At 47.7% G+C, this 20,898-nt stretch overlaps 1 protein-coding gene across 2 annotated transcripts in view; it reads left to right on the top strand.

Annotated features, from left to right (window-relative positions):
- The window catches only part of MFHAS1 (multifunctional ROCO family signaling regulator 1), a 97,998-nt gene that overhangs the window by 39,156 nt on the left and 37,944 nt on the right, over nt 1–20,898 (top strand). The window contains exon 2 of one of the 2 annotated variants that reach the window (XM_065597443.1): nt 10,023–10,113. The exons of the other annotated variant lie outside the window; for it this stretch is intronic. Within the exon in view, the coding sequence (XP_065453515.1) occupies nt 10,023–10,113 (91 nt within the window). The remainder of the gene's footprint in view (nt 1–10,022; nt 10,114–20,898) is intronic. 2 annotated transcript variants of the gene reach the window in all.

The following is a 20,898-nucleotide window of genomic DNA, read 5'->3' as shown; positions in this document are numbered from 1 at the left end:
TAAGAATCGCTTTGATCTATGCTAGTACACAAGGGAATTGGCCTGCCTCCCAGTTGTGCATTTGTAACATTCAGTGAGGCCTGAGATTTTGGCCTGAGTTGGCACCTCATCTGCCAGCATCACAATCATATCTTGAACATCGTAACTATTTCAGGTTATACGTGAATGCTTCTTGTTAGTGATGGATCTTGTGTGGCATGAGGGTGGGGGCTCAGGGCTGGGACAGGGGTTTGGGGTGTGGGGCCTTGGAGGGAGTTGGGGTGCGGGAGGGGGTTCTGATCTGGGGCAGGGGGGTTGGGATGCTGGCTCCAGCCAGACAGTGCTTACCTCAGGCTGCTCCCGGAAGCAACCAGCATGTGCGGCCCCGGCAGAGGCACGACTAGCCAGCTCTGCACGGTGCATGCAGCAGTTCCAGGCCAATGGGAGCTGCGGAGCCGGTGTGCAGGGTGGGGGCAGTGCGCAGAACCTCCCCAGCTGCCCCTGAGCCTAGGAGCCGGACATGTCGTCGGCTTCCGGGAGCCACGTGAAGTAAGGCAGACAGGGAGCCTGTCTTAGCCCCACTGCGCTGCCAACTGGACTTTTAACGGCCCGGTCAGTGGTGCTCACCAGAGCTGCAAGGGTCTCTTTTCGACCAGGTGTTCTGGTTGAAAACCAGATGCCTGGCAACCCTAGATGCAGTTAAAGAGGGGCAAACACACCCATGCACCTGGCTGGGACGAGCACTGTGCTCTGGGGTGGTACTGCTAGCGGCACAGCTGGTACCTTAGGCTTGTGGCTGGCACAAGGCCCCTGAGCAGGAGACTTAAAGGGAATTGGAGAGCAAATCACAGCACCATTCCTGTCTTGATTCCCTGCCTTACAATATGTTCCAGAACCTTGAGGAAAGAGGGGCTGGGAACTGAAACCACACAGGGCTCGCTCACATAGACACCTCCTTCCTGCCGTTAGTTTGTGTGTTCCCCGGGGAAGTCATTACACCAGTCCCAGTGATGATAGCAATTGCCCTACGCTGGTTAATGCAAGCACTGGCGTGCGTATGCGCGTGTGGACACATGAGAGAGAACATTAAAGAGGCTGGGGGTTCTTTTAATGTTTGCATAGGCAGGAGAGGGTGTCTGATAGGTAAGTACTTGGGTACGCATCTTTCAGCTCTTGGTGTCTTGCAGTCTAGGGCATTGCTTTTTAAACTGTTTGTTTTTTAAACCTTTTCGGTCCACGCACACACTCTTACTGATGTAGGTGCTCAGGGTTGTTTTTTTGTTTTTTTGTTTTTTTTTCCAAAGAGGGGCTTTTTAATTCAGTCCTTTGTTTTAAATTAAAAAAATGGAGATGTCCTATCTCCTAGAACTGGAAGGGACCTTGAAAGGTCATCGAGTCCAGCCCCCTGCCTTCACTAGCAGGACCAAGTACTGATTTTGCCCCAGATCCCTAAGTAGCCCCCTCCAGGATTGACCCTGGGTTTAGCAGGCCAATGCTCAAACCATTGAGCTCTCCCTCCCCCCCATTATATAATGCTGAGAGACAGAGCTCCCGTTGTTCTCTGCGTTCTCAAAACAGCATCGTTACATTTTAAAACATTGTATTGCTTTAACTATTTTGATTAAGTGCGTGCAAATGGACCGGTGATTGTGTGTGCTTCTTGTGACAGACAAGTACCTTTCTTGACGTGCTTTATTCCCAGCAATCCGTCGGGAATGGTGCTAGGAAGTCCCAGCCTTGGGCTGCCTCATGTTAGAGGAAGAACCAGTGCTCTGTCTGAGGTGCTGGGAATCAAACAGTTCAATGGTAGAGCTTTCTTTCTGCTGTTTGTGTTTTGTGTTCATGCTGACTTCTTTTAAGAGCCTTTGAATCAGGACTGTTGCACGCAATGTACCAATATGTCTGTTTGGTGCATATTTGCTGCTGTTGCTAGTCTGCTTGTGGTACTTGTTTTAGGTCTCTGTTGACCATGCAGTTGCACTAAGTCAGTGGTCTCCAACCTTTTTACGCCCAAGATCACTTTTTGAATTTAAGGGCAACCCAGGATCTGCCCCACCCCTTCCCCAAAGCCCTGTCCCACTTGCTCTTCCCCACCCTCACTCACTTTCACCAGGCTGGGGTAGGAGGTTGGGGCTCGGGAGGGGGTGTGGACTCTGGGCTGGGGCTGAGGGGTTCACAGTGTGGGAGGAGGCTCTGGGCTGAGCCTGGAGCAGGGGGTTGGGGTGCAGGAGGGGGTTCGAGGTGCAGGAGGGGGTATGCGGTGCTGGGCTCCGGGAGGAGGCTGGGGGTTGGGGTGTGGGCTCCGGCCAGGCAGCACTTACCTCTGGTGGCTCCTGGTCCGTGGTGCAGTGTGGCTGCCGCTAAGGCAGGCTCCTTGTCTACCCCAGCCCCACGCTGCTCCCGGAAGGGGCCAACGCACCCATGCGGCCCCTGGAGGGGGGCGAGGGGCATGTGGCTCTGCAAGCTGCTCCTCTGCAAGCACCACCTCCACAGCTCCCATTGGCCACAGCTCCCCATTCCCAGCCAATGGGAGCTGCGGGGGCAGTGCTTGCAGGCAGGAGCAGTGCGTAGAGGGAGACCCCTCACCCCCTCCTGGGGCTGCGCTGACCACACCGCTGCACTAAGGGCTTGGCTACACTTGCGAGTTAAGCGCAGTAAAGGAGCCCCAGGCGCACTAGCTCACTCCCCGTCCACACTGGCAAGGCACGTAGAGTGCTCTGACTCCAGAGCTAGAGCGCTGCTGGTTCTCCACCTCGGCGAGAGGAATAACGTCTGCTGTGCCTTGGCTACAACGCCCGGGCGTCAGTGTGAACGAGGTATTGCGTTACTGCGCTCTGATCGGCCTCCGGAAATGTCCCATAATCCCCTTAAGTCCAGTGGCCACTCTTGTCACTGTTTTGAATTCCTGTAGGAATGTGGAAATGCCCTTTCAAAGCTCCGTTTCTGACAGCCGGCATGCAAGCCGTTACTGTGCAATGCTGTGTGAGAGAGAGAGAGGCGGGCGGGAGGGGGAGGACTGCTGCTGCCTGAACTTACAAGACAGCATGCTGACATGCTCTCAGCCCCCCAAAACCCACTCTCTCTCCCTCCACATACACACAACACACACCCTGTCACACTCCACCCCATCCCCCTCATTTGAAAAGCACATTGCAGTCACTTGCATGCTGGGATAGCTGCCCATAATGCACCACTCCCAATGCCGCTGCAAGTGCTGCAAATATGGCCACGCCAGTGCGCTGTCAGCTGTCAGTGTGGACAGACTGCAGCGCTTTCCCTACTGCACTCTATAAAGGCTGGTTTAACTCAAAGCTCTCTACATCTGCAAGTGCAGCCATGCCCGAAGTATACAGCCTCGGGACTTTAGTCATAGTGATCCTTCCATTGCAGAGACCAGGCACCTCATGCAGACGGGAGCAGCTCTGCACAGTACCCACAAGTTACTGTGACATTACATGTGTGCTCAGAAATTCAGTTAGTTAAGTAGTGTAACTGTGAGCACGAAGTCACTGCTGTCTGAAACCTTTTAAAAAAAGGAGCAAGTGTCTAGGTTCCCATTATGGAAAGCTTTAAAAATTGTCTGCAATTCTATAGTCATACTCCGAAGTGCAAATAACTGACCTGCTTTTCACAAGTGCTAAGCATCCAGCAGCGCTCATTGGGGGTCAATGGGATCACTCGTGTGTCTGCCGGACTGGGGCCTCAATGAACAAGACTCGCAGTGGCTAGGAGGAAGGAAATCTGTATATCCCATTTTGCAAATGGGATCACTGAGGCACAGACAGACATGGCAAAGTATTTTCTGTGGGGGGGGATTCTAGGTAACCTGGAAGGATCTGGCAGAGGTGTGGATGTGGGAAATAGGAAAAGAGAGTGATGCGGGAGGAGGGGGTTTGCAATGATTAGAGACCAGTAGGAAGAAGCAAAGGCAAAGCAATTAACCCCTTTGAAGGATTTCACTGGTTACAAAAATTGATTTCTACAAATTTATGACCTTTTTGCCATCGTCAGTGTTCTAAATCAAAAAGAGGCAAAATATGTCAAGGATCATTTCTGTTAACTGCTAACTGCAATTGCATTTGAGCTGACAGCTTGTGCTCCACCATTCATGGCATAGTAACAAGAAAAGGTCCAGTTTTAGTAATGGAAATACTGCCAAAAGGAATCCCGTTATAAACTGCCACATGTCAATGTAATAGTGTACTGTATCAACGCGTGGAATTCCATGTACGGAATACTGAACAGCACTTAGGAGAGATCGTTTGACAGCAGAATATGCTTAAGAAAGAAGTGCGTGAATTAGACTTATTCCTAAGGGAATGAAATGATTGTTTCTCTAAAGATGCTACTAACGCCTGATAAGTTGATGTCTTTGATTACAGAATCTTTCAACCAATGGCTTGCTAGCCTATTTGTGGATTTCGGTTTCAGAACTAGTGGCAGAATTAGCCGTTATAGCCAGTTCTACCTGCAGTTTCCATGCAGTATACTGTATGCAGGTGCATACATTGTGGGGGGTGGGCTGTGTGTATGTGATGTATATAATATAAATCTATGTGGCTGAAAAATGTGTTTAAAAATAGTCTTACTATAAACTCCTGAGTCGCATTGCTTTCCGATGCCATTTTGTTCTATATGGAAAGTAGATGTCTGCAATTTTATTTGACTTCATATTTTTTCTTTCTGCCACAGAAATTCACCTGACAGTGGAACAGCTGTTTGTGAACTCTCCGCCCATACATTATGCATGATATCACTGTGTGGGTTGGAGCTGGAGCAGGCAGGCATGGCTCTGATGTGGAAGGCCTTAATGACTTACTGATTTGTTTTCAGCATGCTGCTCATCTCTAACACTGGGACTGGGTACAGCCATCATTTCTGTTTAATTTTTAGCAGCTGACTGCCTTTTCCGGTGATAAACTGAAATAATTGGCTAGCATGAGGTGGATTTTTCTACTAGTGGGAGGTTTGTCTCTGAATAGGACAGTTCTTATTTTATCTTTACCTCCTCCAGTGCTTATGTTTGCATGGTTATAATGCTGTGCAGTGAGGGGATGCTCTGGGTTTGGTGCGCACTGTAATTTCTGTTAACACATGTGGAAGTTGATCTTGCATATTTGGGGGGCGGGGCTGTAAAAATCAACTCTTGTAGGCACGCTCCTACAACTGATGATAAGAAAACATAAATGTACATGAAACAACTACTTGTGTAGAATAGCACTCTTTGACCGATGTGAGCACGTCCCACATCCTCTCCACATACATAGCTATAGAGACTTAAACCGGGTTAAGTGGAGTTAAAATCCAGGATATTTGCTGGGAGGAGTAGTTCAGAAGTACTCCTCAAGTTGCCAAGATGAGAAAGGCATTCCACAGATTTCTAGCTTAAAACAACTTTTATGTGCATTTCTATCGTGTTCTGCCCCACCCTGGTTCTCTGGGCCCTGCTCTGATTAATATCTTGGCATGCACTGTGCTGTGATGCACATCAGTCACCAAGTTCTGGCAGAGTCTTGGCTTCAGGGAGTAGGTGAAGGGCACTATTGTGCAGTTCTACAAATATTTTACATCCTATGAAATGATGCCAGCTCTAGAAAACTGTACAGTTTTGCTGGGAAGAGACCTCCACGTTACGAGGAGTTCGTTGACTGCCTCCATGCATTTCCAGAATCTGGTTGATATCACCTCATCAGAGTTGTCACTCACAGCAGGAGCCAGCGGTCTGGCTTTAATGTGCTGAGTGCTTTGCTAACCTGGCTGTAAGGTGCCTGAAGTTAGATTTATTTATTTATCTATTTATTTTTTAATACAACCCCAGTTGGTGGTTGAGTCTAAAGGATTATAAGTGATGGCTTTACTCCTAGAGTGCTGATGCCCTAAAAGCAAGCTTCAAATCCATGCCACACAAATGCTTCAGTAACCAATGAAATTTTACAAAAACTGATTTCTACTCATTGAAGAACAAATCCTTCAGTTCAGTATTTTCCATGTTTACTCACAACCAAATATTACATAAATGATCTGGAGAAAGGGGTAAAAAGTGAGGTGGCAAAGTTTGCAGATGATACTAAACTGCTCAAGATAGTTAAGACCAAAGCAGACTGTGAAAAACTTCAAAAAGATCTCACAAAACTAAGTGATTGGGCAAGAAAATGACAAGTGAAATTTAATGTGGATAAATGTAAAGTAATGCACATTGGGGAAAAATAACCCCAACTATACATACAATATGATGGGGGCTAATTTAGCTACAATTGATCAGGAAAAAGATCTTTGAGTCATCGTAGATAGTTCTCTGAAGATGTCCACGCAGTGTGCAGAGGCAGTCAAAAAAAGCAAACAGGATGTTAGGAATCATTAAAAAGGGGCTACAGAATAAGACGGAGAATATCTTATTGCCCTTGTATAAATCCGTGGTACACCCAACATCTTGAATACTGCGTACAGATGTGGTCTCCTAATCTCAAAAAAGATATACTGGCATTAGAAATGGTTCAGAGAAGGGCAACTAAAATGATTAGGGGTTTGGGGAGGGTCCCATATGAGGAGAGATTAAAGAGGCCAGGACTTTTCATCTTGGAAAAGAAGAGACTAAGGGGGGATATGATAGAGCAGGGGTCGGCAACCTTTCAGAAGCGGTGTGCCGAGTCTTCATTTATTCACTTTAATTTAAGGTTTCACGTGCCGGTAATACATTTTAACGTTTTTAGGAGGTCTCTCTCTATATATATATAATATATATAAGTCTATATATTATATAACTAACTATTGTTGTATTGTAAAATAAACAAGATTTTCAAAATGTTTAAGAAGCTTAATTTAAAATTAAATTAAAATGTTGATCTTACGCCACCGGCCCACTCAGCCCGCTGCTGGTCTGGGATTCTATTCACCTAGGCCGGCAGTGGGCTGAGTGGGTCCTGCGGCCAGGACCCTAGCTGGCAAGGGTCCAGCAGCCAGAACCCCAGACCGGCTGCTAGCTGTGCGGGGCCAGCGGCTGGGACCTCAGACCGGCAGTGGGCTGAGCGGCTTAGCCCACTGCCGCTCAGGGGTTCCATCTGCCGGCTCCTGCCAGCTGGGATCCCAGCTGCCAGATCTGCTCAGCCCGCTGCTGGTCTGGGGTCCCGGCCCTGCCCACATATAGTGGGTACCTACCTTCTCTCTGGTTCTGGCCCAGTCTGTTCCCCTCTTTCTGCACTGATCTGAGGGTGGGATGCACTGAGCACAGGGCTGGGGGTGGAGGAGCAGGTTGGGGTGTAGGGTCTGGCCAGGAGCTAGAATGAGGGAGGGGGTTCAGGGTTAGGGCAGGAGGTTTGAATGTGGAGCGCTTACCTGGGAAGCCCCCATTTGGTGCGAGGGGTGCAGGTGGGAATGTGGGGGGGGGGGTGCAGGAGCTCCCATTTGGTGCTCAGGGTGGGGGTGTGGGGGGCTGGGGATGTGGGGGGGTGCATGGGGTGTGGGGGGCTGGGTGTGTGTGAGGGGGGTACAGGGCTCAGGGCAGGGGCCTGGTGTGTGTGCGGGGCTCAGGGAACGGGCCTGGGGGGGGGGGGGCGGCTCAGGGCAGAGGGCTGGGGGTTGTGGGGGGGGGCTCAGGGCAGAGGGCTGGGGGTGTGGCCTGGGATCGTGGGGTGCTCAGGGCAGGGGGCTGGAGGGGATATGCCCCTATTCCACCCCTTCCTGCCCCCGCTTCTTCTCTGCCTCTGCCGGGAGCAGCGAGCACGCTGACTCCACTCCTCCTCCCCCCCCTCCCCTCCCTCGCAAGGGCCATCAGCTGATTGGCAGGGAGGGAGGGACAGAGAGGAGGAAGAGGGGCAGGGACCCAGCACACTGCGGGAAGAGGCAGGGGAGCTGTCAGGACCAAGCTTCTGCCCCCTGCCCCGGCGGGGAGGGGCGGAGAAGAGCGGGCCGGGCTGGGCTGGGCAGGATTTTTAATGGCACGCTGCTGCCTGCTGGGACTCCGGCAGGCAGCAGCATGCCATTAAAAATCGGCTCGCGTGCCGTCTTTGGCACGCGTGCCATAGGTTGCCAACCCCTGTGATAGTGGTATATATAAAATTATGAGTGATGTGGAGAAAGTGAATAAGGAAAAGTTATTTACTTATTCCCATAATACAAGAACTAAGGGCCACCAAATGAAATCAATGGGCAGCAGATTTAAAACAAGTAAAAGGAAGTTCTTCTTCACACAGCGCACAGTCAACTTGTGGAACTCCTTGCCTGAGGAGGTTGTGAAGGCTAGGACTATAACAGTTTAAAAGAGAACTGGATAAATTCATGGAGGTTAAGTCCACTAATGGCTATTAGCCAGGATGGGTAAGGAATGGTGTCCCTAGCCTCTGTTTGTCAGAGGATGGAGATGGACGGCAGGAGAGAGATCACTTCATCATTGCCTGTTAGGTTCACTCCTTCTGGGGCACCTGGCATTGGCCACTGTCAGAGGACAGGATACTGGGCTAGATGGACCTTTGGTCTGACCCGGTACGGCCGTTCTTATGTACTCAAGGGAAGAGCAGGCAGCATTGGCTTTCTTGGGTAGAATCTATGTAAGTCTCGCTCTTGTGCACAGCATTGTGAGGAGTGTATTAAAAATGCATAACCACCAGTGCGAAGGGAGTTCTCCTGTGGGATGTTTGGAGGAACAAGCTTGCCTGCATAGAGACAGTCATTGAGGGTATGTCTGCACTGCAATAAAAAACCTGAGGCACAGAATCTCAGAGCTCGAGTCAATTGATTTGGGCTTGTGAGGTTTGGGCTGCGCTGTCAGCGGGAGAGCGTCTCCAACCGCCATAGCTGATGCTGCTCGCAGAGGTGGATTTATTATGATGACGGTGGAGCTGCACTGCTGTAGCACTTCTAGCATAGACTAGCCCATAGATGCAAATCTTTTATAAGCAGCACCTGTCATGCTAGCCTTCCATGATCTCTGCTGTGATGAAACCTAAGATTCAAGTAGTCCAGACAGGAAAGAGTCTGGTGAGTATGAATCACCCTTACCTCCCCACTCGCACCTCCTGAAAAGCCTTTGGCCTTTTCCCAGTGAAGTCTTAAAAGTACTGAGTAAGCTTTACACAGAAGTCCTTTAATCCTGCTGCAGAGTTCGTTCTATTTACATCTGGCAGCTGCTTGCATTCATGCTGATGCTTCTTTCAAAGAACAGCCCCCTTGTACGGTGACAGATCTCTGCAGCACGGGTAGGTCCAAAGCCACTGCACGCCATGCTGTAACGTGGCCTTACAGCTAAACAGCACAAGTGGCTTCTTCCCAACCCAACACTTATTTGCAAGATGCAAAAGCATGGGGGGGGGGGGGGAGGGATTTTGTGTTCAAGAACAATGATCTCAGTGAAGTGCTGTGCATGGTCATGGCTTTGTTTTCAGTCACTTAGAACTTTTTAAGGACTTCTTCAAACCACTTGGACTCTTGCCCTCATTAGCAACTACATTAAATACACAGTCTAAGCCAGAGGTGGGCAAACTATGGCCTGAGGGCCGCATCCGCCCCTTCAGACGTTTTAATCCGTCCCTCAAGCTCTCACCAGGGTGCGGGGTTGGGGGCTTGCCCCGCTCCACGTATGCCATGGCTCCCAGAAGCAGTGGCATGTCCCCCTCCGGCTCCTATGCGTAGGGGCAGCCAAACACCACCACCCCCAGCTCCCATTCGCCGGGAACCATGGCCAATGGGAGCTGCAGGGGTGGTGCCTGAAATCACATGAAACATGAAATCACCAACTTTATTTTTGTGTATGGCTTTAATAAGATTTTTTTTTTCTTTACACTGTGCTGTTAAACAGCCTCTTCTCACAGCCACTAACCTGGTCAGAAAAGCATAAAGAACAGCATAAACTGCTAGGGTGTGTAAAATTACTCCTCCTAGCTCTCTAGGGTATTCTCCAAATACAGGAATATTTCCATGTTTATTGCTTTACTTGGTCTGGTGCAACTCTCACAGGAAGCTTCCGCACACTGGCATGATATCAGCACTTGTCTGGTCATTAGTGTGGTGACTCCAATGCTTACCTCCTATGTCATGTTCTTTGTCTTTAGCTAGGAGCAGCCACACTAAGGATTCTGGGACCTGGCCTCTCCAGTACATCCCATTCTCTGTGGCTGTTCTTGGGGTCCAAGCCTTAATGAGGTATGTAATGTATAAATGGAGAGCTCAGAATGGGAGGAAAAGTGCTTCTCTAGTGCCATCTTCTTGCAGGGCTTTGGGGCGGGGGGCGAGAGAAAGAAAATGAGATGTGATGCCAGCGCTGCAGATCTTGCAGTCTGTGTCAGACACAGGAAATCAACAACAGGTGGTGGGGGAGGGTCCGGAGGAGGGGGGGACACAAGAGTTGGAACAAGCAAAGGTAGCATTGGCTGCAATATACTGTAAAAAATGCTCTTGAATTCTGATATTTGAAGAGCTGCAGTTTAAGGTGGGATGAGGGCGGCATGCTCTAGCACAGGTCGGCAACCTTTCAGAAGTGCTGTGCCGAGTCTTCACTTATTCACTCTGATTTCAGGTTTTGCGTGCCAGTCGTACATTTTAATGTTTTTAGAAGGTCTCTTTTGATAATATATAATTAAACTACTGTTGTATGTAAAGTAAATAAGGTTTTTAAAATGTTTAAGAAGCTACATTTAAAATTAAATTAAAATGCAGAGCCCCCGGACCGGTGGCCAGGACCCAGGCAGTGTGAGTGCCACTGAAAATCAGCTCGCGTGCCATAGGTTGCCTACCCCTGCTCTAACGGGGCAAGGCGGAAGGGGGGAGAGGAGTGTGGAGGGTAGGAGTTCGGGCAAAGGGGGGTTGTTCCAGACCTAGGGATCAGCATGTACAAAGCACAGAGGTGAATGTGAGTGGAGGAGCAGGAGAGCAGTGGGCAGAGGGAGGGATGGGATGGGATATAGGCAGGCAGAGGTGTGCAGAACAGTAAGTGGGGATGAGGTGGAACTTCATGCTGTTTTGGGGGGCCCATTGGCGTGTGCATGTGCACACGTGTGACATAGTTAGTGCATCTGGAGGGTGACACTCCTGTAGCTGCAGAACGCTGCATGGAGTAAGAAAGGAGTCTGTGAGCTGTCCTGGCAAAAGAACCAGTGTGTCCCACATAGGCTTAGACAATGGGTCGCCCTCTGTGCTTTGTGGGCTGCCCTCTCTCATTCTGAAGGCAGAAGAACTGGAGTTCCGAGAGCAGCATGCATTTGCCATGAAATCCTTTTGAAAGCTGTTGATTAGGATAGTATCAGAGGGGTAGCTGTGTTAGTCTTGATCTGTAACAAGTAACAGAGAATCCTGTAGCACCTTTAAGACTAACAGATTAGGATAGTGTGGCTGCTGCTGAAGAGTAAAGGTTTTAAAACTGCCAACTTCTTTAAGCCATTTTATGGTGGTAGAAGAATATCATGTAAAGGGCAGCGTCTTACCTTGGCTTATCTGCCATTACAAAATTAGAACAGCCCTGTACTGTAAGTGTTAGCAGTTGAAGTTGTGTAGTGGTGGTTTGATCCTTATGTAGGATGCTGGACATTAGCTGTTTGCAAGCCAGCTGTCATAGTGTAACCTGAAGTCTGACTTCAGAAGAGTCAATATAATTGTTAGAAATAAGTGTGTCTGTTTTCCTGTGTGTTCTAAACAAAGCTACCGCTGTGTAGTACAGGTTTTAAGGCAAGCCATTTTCTAAGGTCAAATTTTTCCACCCTGGGTGCCTAAATGTAGGTTCCTGAATCCATATTTAGGCACCCCAATAAAGACTGCCAAATGGAGGCTGCTGGCTGGCTGGCTCACTTGCCAGGATGCAGTAATTTAATGTTCTTATCAATACACAATTTTCATTGTTGCAACGTTTTCCTCTTAGCCTTGGCCAATCAGAGGTTTATGTGGCATTTTATGGGTATCTTATTTGGCGCTGTGATATGCACTCTGCAGAAGGATGGCATAGCAGTTACAATGGGTCTAACCTTTTTTGTTTTTCATTTCTTTCCCTTAAGTTAGAAGAAGATAGCTTTCTGTGAGAGGGTAGCAAGCCTTGTGGATAGGGGGAAGCAGTAGACATGGTATATCTTGCCTTTAGGGAGGTGGTGAGCAGCCCTCAGTGGTTAAAGAACAGCTTAAGGACTATTTAGAAAAGCTGGACATGTACAAGTCTGTGGATCCAGATCTAATGCATCTGAGTGTGCTGAGGGAGTTGGCTGATGTGATTGCAGAGCCATTGGCCATTATCTTTGAAAACTCGTGGCAATCGGGGGAGGTCCCGAATGATTGTAAAAAGGCAAATATAGTCCCCATCTTTAAAAAAGGGAAGAAGGAGAATCCGGGGAACTACAGACTGGCCAGCCTCACCTCAGTCTCTGGAAAAATCACAGAGCAGGTCCTCAAGGAATCCATTTTGAAGCACTTGGAGGAGAGGAAGGTGATGAGGAACAGTTAACATGGATTCACCAAGGGCAAGTCATGCCTGACCAACCTGATTGCCTTCTATGATGAGATAACTGGCTCTGTGGATATGGGGAAAGCAGTAGACGTGATATATCTTGACTTTAGCAAAGCTTTTGATATGGTCTCCCATGGTATTCCACAGGGATAGCTCAGTGGTTTGAGCATTGGCCTGCTAAACCCAGGGTTGTGAGTTCAATCATTGAGGGGGGCCATTTAGGGATCTGGGGCAAAAATCTGCCTGGGGATTGGTCCTGCTTTGAGCAGGGGGTTGAACTAGATGACCTCCTGAGATCCCTTCCAACCCTGCTATTCTATGATTCTTGCCAGCAAGTTAAAAAAGTACGGACTAGATGAATGGACTATAAGGTGGATAGAAAGCTGGCTAGATCGTCGGGCTCAATGGGTAGTGATCAACGGCTCAATATCTAGTTGGCAGCTAGTATCAAACGGAGTGCCCCAGGGGTTGGTCCTGGCTCCGGTTTTGTTCCACATCTTCATTAATGGTCTAGATGATGGGATGGATGCACCCTCAGCAAGTTCGCGGATGACACTAAGCTGGAATGGGTTACCTAGGGAGGTGGTGGAATCTCCTTCCTCAGAGGTTTTTAAGGCCTGGCTTAACGAAGCCCTGGCTAGGATGATTTAGCTGGGAATTGGTCCTGCTTTGAGGAGGAGGTTGGACTAGATGACCTCCTGAGGTCCCTTCCAACCCTGATATTCTATGATTCTATGATTTTGTAAATCTTTTGATACTGTCTGGCATGACCTTCTCATAAACAAACTAGGGAAATGCAACCTAGATAGAGCTACTATAAGGTGGGTGCAAAACTGGTTGGAAAATGGTTCCTAGAGAGTATTTATCAGTGGTTCACAGTCATGCTGGAAGGGCATATCGAGTGGGGTCCCGCAGGGATCAATTCTGGGTCCAGTTCAGTTCAATATCTTCATCAATAATTTAGATAATGGGATAGAGAGTACACTTATAAAGTTTGCGGACGATACCAAGCTGGGAGGATAGGACTAGACAAACTGGAGAAATGGTCTGAAGTCAATAGGATGAAATTCAATAAGGACAAATGCAAAGTCTCCGCTTAGGAAGGAACAATAGTTGCACGCATACAAAATAGGAAATGACTGCCTAGGAAGGAGTACTGCGGAAAAGGATCTGGGGGTCATAGTGGATCACAAGCTAAATGAGAGTCAGCAATGTAACACTGTTGCCAAAAAAGCGAACATCATTCTGGGATGTGTTAGCAGGAGTGTTGTAAACAAGACATGAGAAGTAATTCTTCCATTCTACTCTGCTCTGATTGCCTCAAATGGAGTATTGTGTTCAGTTCTGGGCTCCATGTTTCAGGAAGGATGTGAACAAATTGGAGTGAGTCCAGAGAATAGCGACAAAACTGATTAAAGGTCTAGAAAACATGATCTATGAGGGTAGATTGAAAAAAATGGGTTTGTTTAATCTGGAAGAAGGAAGATTGGGAGGGGACATGATAGTTTTCAAGTACATAAAAGGTTGTTACAAGGAGGAAGGAGAAAAATTGTTTTTCTTAACCTCTGAGGATAGGACAAGAAGCAAATGGTCTTAAATTGCAGCAAGGGAGGTTTAGGCTGGGCATTAGGAAAAACCTCCTAACTGTCAGGGTGGTTAAGCACTGGAATAAATTGCCCAGGGAGGTTGTGGAATCTCTGACACTGGAGATTTTTAAGAGCAGGTTAGACAAACACCTGTCAGGAATAGTCTAGATCAGGGGTGGGCAAACTTTTTGGCCTGAGGGCCACATCTGGGAATAGAAATTGTATGGCGGGCTATGGATGCTCAGAAAATTGTGATTGGGGTGTGGGAGAGGGTAAGGCCTCTGATAGGGGGTACGGGCTCCGGGGTGGGACCAGAAATGAGGAGTTCAGGGTGTGAGAGGGAGTTCCAGGCTTGGCCGGGGGGGTGGAGGCTCGGGCTAGGGATGAGGAGTTTGGGGTGTAGGAGGGTGCCCTGGGCTGGGACCAAGTGGTTCGGAGGGCAGAAAGGGGATCAGGGCTGGGGCAGGGGGTTGGGATGTGGGAAGGGGTGCAGGCTCTGTGGGTGGGGCTGGGGATGAGAGGTTTGTGGTGCAGGAGGGTGCTCTGGGCTGGGATCGCGGGGTTTGGAGGGCAGGAGGGGGATCAGGACTGGGGTTGGGGTGTGGGGGGAGGCTCAGGGGTGCAGGCTCTGGGTGGCACTTACCTCAAGCGACTCACGGAAGCAGCAGCATGTCCCTTCTCCGACGCCTATGCAGAGGTATGGCCAGGCGGCTCTGCACGCTGCCACATATGCACTGCAGGCACCGCCCCTGCAGTTCCTGGCCAATGGGAGCTGCAGGTGCAGCGCTTGGGGTGGGGGCAGTGTGCAGAGTGGAGCCCCCTGGCTGCCCCTATGCATAGGAGCCGGAGGGGGACCAGGCCGCTGCTTCCCCTGGCCCTGCTCCCCTGCTGGAGCGCCGGAGAGGGGCCATGCCCCAGACCCCGGGTGTTCCCCAGCGGGAACTCGAGGGCTGGATGTGACCTGTGGGCTGTAGTTTGCCCACCCCGATCTAGATAATACTTAGTCCTGCCAGGAGTGCAGGGGACTGGACTAGATGACCTCTCGAGGTCCCTTCCAGTCCTAAGATTCTATGATTCTAAGTTGCAGGTATACAATCCCGAGTGAAATAAAGGAGTGGTGCTTGCCTGCAAGCTTTTTGTCAGGCTGTTCACCAAGACCAAAAATTCGTAGTTAGTTCTGTATGGCAGCACAGAAAACATGTTAAATTTATGACATGCCATTTTATTGCTTGTCAAATTGAATAGCATCAACTTCAGCAATTTAAATTTTTTAACATCCTGCACTGTAGTTCCAGTTCATCAGGTAATGGGCTAAATCTGTAACAAGCAACATCTTTTAACCCATAGAGCGCTAGTATTTTCCAGACTGCCACCTATATAAATGGTTCTAGGGTCTGCAGTATATCGGACTGCAGTCTCCCACCAGCGTTCGCATGAACAGAGAAAACCGTTGCAGTGAGAGTTGTATTTCTGGGGCAGACACACTCAACAGTAATCGTAGGGATTCTGCTGCATGAGGCATACTAATGACAAAGGGAGTAATAGGCCTCATTATGCAGGGTATTAAAACTGTATTCCTAAATTTGTAACCATCAGAATCACATCGGCATTTATAGCATTCAAAATGTCTCCCTTTCTCCTGCTCCTTTGTTGTGTGTATTACTTACTGCGAGAATCTCCTCCGTGTGGTCTGTTCCCAGCAATTGTTTATGCTGTGCACAGAGCTGCACAGGGGGGAGGTCAGTGCCCTGACCAGAGGGGCTGGCAGTCTAAAAGCATGAGCAAAGACAGTACAGGCCATATACAGAGGGGGGGTGACTGTGCTAATTTGCGTGCAGGAATGGCTGGGTTTTTAGAAGTTTCCTGAAAGGTGAGTTGGAGGGCTGTTAGTGGCTGTTGTTCCAGAGGCTGTTCCAGGCACAGGGAGAGCATCAGATGGGGGTGGGTCAAGGAAATGACTGGGGTTAGGGTGCCAAAGTGCACAAGATGTGGGTTCTGTCTTCAGGGCTGCCTTACGATTGCAGTGTGATAACCTCTCTGTGCCTCAGTGTCCCATCTGTGAAATGCAAAACAATAAGGACGCTCATTTCATTAATGCTGCCAAAACAGAAGTACTGGGTGTGAAGTCCTGCACATCGTAAGCATGGGCTTTGAAGTACCACACTCGTTCAGTCACCTAAGTAGCAGTAGTGGAGGTTAAGGCACTTCTAGGGCTGTGTTCAGCGCTAGGAATGTGTGACTGTCGACCTTCAGTGTGGTGGCTCACTAGCTTTCTCGGTGGTCTCTGGTCCATCTGTGGGTCTTCATTTTAAAGGAGCTGGGACAGAAAATTCTTCTTTGAGATGTTTTGTCTGTGTGGATCCTGCTCATGGTGTGCATGCATCTTGTAAGTCCAAAGGATTTGCACACTGGAGGTGCACATGCACCTTGAGTGGGATCCGCACAGGCAAAACATCTCAAAGAACTAGATTCAGAGTAGCAGCCGTGTTAGTCTGTATCCGCAAAAAGAACAGGAGTACTTGTGGCACCTTCGAGACTAACACATTTATTAGAGCATAAGCTTTCGTGGACTACAGCCCACTTCTTCGGATGCATATCTTCGGTTATGCATCCGAAGAAGTGGGCTGTAGTCCACGAAAACTTATGCTCTAATAAATGTGTTAGTCTCTAAGGTGCCACAAGTACTCCTGTTCTTTTTGCAAAGAACTAGAGTTACTGTAAAGCAAGTAACCATTCTTTGTACCACATCAACTCAGCAGAACCCATTCAAACCTCTCCCAAATGATATCTGCTGCTTCTACAATATGCTGGGGGTGGTAAGGAAATGCCAAGCAGTATACTAATTATTAGGACTGTTGATTACTAGCAGTTAACTCATGCAATTAACTGAAAAAAATTAATCGTGATTTAAAAAATTAATCATGATTAATCGCACTGTTAAATAGAATACAAGTTGAAATTTATTAAATATTTTGGATCTTTTTCTGCATTTTCATAAATATTGTATTCTGTGTTGTAACTGAAATCAAAGTGTGTATTTTTTATTACAAATATTTGCACTGTAAAAATGATAAACGAAATATCATAAATATCCTGCAATGCCAGCTACAACAGTGCCATGCGAACGCCTGTTCTTGTTTACAACATCACCTGAAAGTGAGAAGTGGGCAGCATTATCTTCTGCAAATGTAAACAAACTTGTTTGAATGATTGACTGAACAAGAAGTAGGACTGGGTGGACTTGCAGGCTTTACATTTTTTTATTTTTGAATGCAGGTTTTTTTGTACATAATTATACATTTGTAAGTTCAACTTCCATGAAGAGATTGCACTACATACTTGTATTAAGTGAATTGAAAAATACTATTTTTTTTGTTTGTTTTACAGTGCAAATACTTGAAGTAAAACAAATTTAAAGAGAGCACTGTACACTTTGTATTCTGTGTTGTAATTGAAATAAATATATTTGAAAATAGAAAACATCCAAAAATATTTAAATGGTATTCTATTTTGTTTAACAGTGCAGTTGATCGCGATTAATTTTTTTAATCGTTTGACAGCCCTACTAATTATAAATGAAAATGAAACTTTTTCTTGGAAATATACTATTTGCACAAATGCATCGGTCTAGTGGAACAGTGAGCTAAAGCAGTGCATGCGTGGATTGATATGTCTTATGTCAAAGCTGAAAATGAGTTCAGTGGTTTCATAGTCAGTTTTCATTTATATCACAGACACTGCTGTGCAATTGTGTGTGATTCAGTTTCTGCTTGAGAGGCTTGGGGCCAGGACAGCAGTGATAATGCATGGCAAAGTTCAGGTGCGTTAGCAGAGTTCTATGATGGTAGCCTTGTGTATTACGTGCTTGTGTATTACCCATTTTCTGTTTGCGAAGAGGAACATTTTCAAAAGCATCTAAATCCCATTTGCAAAAGTGATTTTGGCTTTCAGTGAGACTTAAACTCCTAAATCCTTAAGTTGTATTTTAAAATGGGATGTAAGCTTCTAAGTCACTTGTGTGCTTTTGAAAATGTTACCTAAATCTCCTGTTACCTCTGCTCCTGTTAAGAAATTTAATTAATTTCTACAAATTGATCATTTTAATTTTTATAAAGAATCTAATTAATCCTCACTGTTAAAGACAGCATTTTACTCAACAATTTTTAGGGTCAAAGCTCTCTATATATTAACGTTAAGAGGAAAGCTGTTCTGAGAATAGAAAAATATTTTGGTGAATGTTTTATGTATGTGCTGGTTGCAGTATGACTCTTGGGGGGGTGGGTAGGAGGGGAAGTTTCCAATAAAGAGTGTGTGACATGCTGCTGAAAGAATGCACCATCAAAATACAGAGTGATTGGCTAAACATTTCAGCCAGCAAAAGCCTGGATTTCTTTTTTCTTGTGCTTTGAGAGGGGAGGGGCATGTTCACTCTAAGTGACCCTCTCCTGACACTGCTGCCCCACAAAGCATGTCTAATCCGTCACCAAGTGACAGGAAATTTATGCCACAGAACAGGAAGATGGAGTATTTTCCTTTCTTAGGTGGGTTTATATTTATATAACTCTTGGCACCAAACAACTAGCCAAATGGCAAACTCGGAACTGGAACGAGGGAGAGGGGAAAACCTTCATGAAAACGAATGAGAACAGAATCATCCCTCCAGGAAAGGGGGCTGTTCAGACTTTGTAGGATTTCATGATTAAAAAACCCCAAATAAACGGGCATGCCAGTGGTCTGGTTTTACTGACTAGTAGCATGGTAAGTTACTTCGTCCCATCCCACCTGTCCTGCTTAGTTTGTTGCTGTGGCCGACAGGACGAAGGGTTGCTCTGTACCTGCTCAAAGGATTTCCTCCTGGATCACTGCCTGCATTCGCTTCTGCTATGATCAAGCGAAGGTGCTGCCCCAGCGATCGTCACCACCCACTCTACAAGGGTGCAAGCCTCTTCGGCAGCCTTTATGGCCCAAGTGCCTATCCAGGACATCTGTAGAGCAGCCACCTGGTTGTCCATCCATATCTTTATGTCCCACTGTGCACTTAGCCAGCAGGCCTGGGACGATGTTGACTTTGGTAGGGCAGTACCGCAAGCCACTAAGCTGCGAACTCTGAGCCCAGCAATGTGGATACTGCTTGTGAGTCACCTAGAATGGAATCGACATGAGCAAGCACTCGAAGAAGGAAAAAATGGTTACCTACCTTTTCGTGTCTGTTGTTCTTGGAGATGTGTTGCTCACGTCCATTCCATGACCCGCCTCTGCCCCTCTGTCGGAGTTGCTGGCAAGAAGGAATTGAGAGGGCGTAGGGCCCGCAGCACCTGATATATCGCCGCATGAGCATGGCACTTCAGAGGGTGCCACAGCCGGCCCTACGGGTACTGCTAAGGCTGAAATCCCTGACTGCACGTGGGCGCGCGCACACCTACAGTGGAATGGACGTGAGCAACACATCTCGATGAAGAACGGTTACGAAAAGATATGTAAACGGTTTTTGTCTGTTTTCCCTGTGACTGGTAGAGTCCTAGCCTGCTGTATGAGATGTAACTGCGATTCACAGTTCAATCTAAGGCCTGGTCTACACTGCCAAGTTTTTTTGCCAAAAGGCAGCTTTTGGCGTGAAACAGCAGAGGTGTACCCATTGCAAAGCCGCTTTTTGTGATGAAACTCCTCAGTTGCAGCAGTGTGGTAAAACCACCTCGAGGAGAGGGTTTTTCACCGAGGCTTTAGTGCCGGAGAGCCAGTGTAAACACCTTGATTGCTTTTATTGCTGCAATTGGCTTCTGGAGGTGTCCCACAATACCTGCAATGACCACTCTGCTCATTGTTTTGAACTCAGCAGGCATGCGCCCCTCCCCTTTTAAAGCTCTGTGCTGCTCTGCAACGGGAAACAAAACATTAACATGGGTGGATGTGTGTGAGAGCGAGCGAGCGCCTCTCTGCTGTGCAGAGCCCGAGAGGGAGGCGGGGTGGTGGTGGTGTCGGATGGCGGGGTTTCCCCGCCTCAGGACTGGTTGCTTCTGGCAGGGCAGCTGTCTGAACTTACAAGGCAGCATGCCGACACACTCTACCCCCTGTCCCCCACGCATGCTCCCTGTCTCTCTCTCTCTTCAGTTGAAAAGCAGCTGGCAATCTATTAGGATGCCCATGGAACAATGGGATTGAGAAACCTGCATCATGTGACGCTGTACCTGCCCCATGAGGCATTGCAAACCCTTCCCAAAGCCCCACACGGCCAGTTGCACACTGGGATAGCTACCACCGTGCACTGCTCTCTGTCGTTGCGAGAGCTGTTAGTGTGGATGCACTCCAGCGACACAAGGAGCACAGGGTGGACATGCAACAGAGGTTGAATTAAAGCACTTTAATAAATGTGGTATAACTTTTGGTGAAAAAATTTGCCAGTGTATACATAGCCTAAGTATAATCAAAGAGAGGCTCAATATGTCTTGCTGTTAAATGACAGTGTCTGTCTCCCTCTGGGATTGTAGCAGAGGTTTTGTGGGCTCTCTTGTATGGAGCTGGGTGTGGGGCAGGAAGGGGCTGATGATGCAAGGCTTTTATCCTTAAGGACAGACTTCCTCTGACAAGAATTAAAAAGGCCCTTTTATCAACACTAACATTAACTCATTCATGTCAGTGAGGTTTGTGACTGTGGAGTACAGGCACTTTATTACTTAGACTGGTGTCTCTTTTTCTGCTGTAATAGATATTTATATTTTTAATGCAAATATTCCTGCTTGACATGGTTTTCTAGTGATCTGGCTGTGAACTCAATCTGTTGCAGTTTGTGCTGGTACAAAACATAGTTTTGGCTTCATTGTATTTCAGTTCCAGTGAGAAAAGACATTGAAGACAATTGTTTAAAGAGAATTATGTTTCCCAGAGGTGCTAAGGGAGTCAGTGTAGGAACCAATTTTT

The sequence above is a fragment of the Chrysemys picta genome, chromosome 5, assembly GCF_011386835.1.
Source record: "Chrysemys picta bellii isolate R12L10 chromosome 5, ASM1138683v2, whole genome shotgun sequence".
In the NCBI taxonomy this organism is placed as follows: domain Eukaryota; kingdom Metazoa; phylum Chordata; order Testudines; family Emydidae; genus Chrysemys; species Chrysemys picta.
This window is presented reverse-complemented; position numbering and strand designations above follow the sequence as displayed.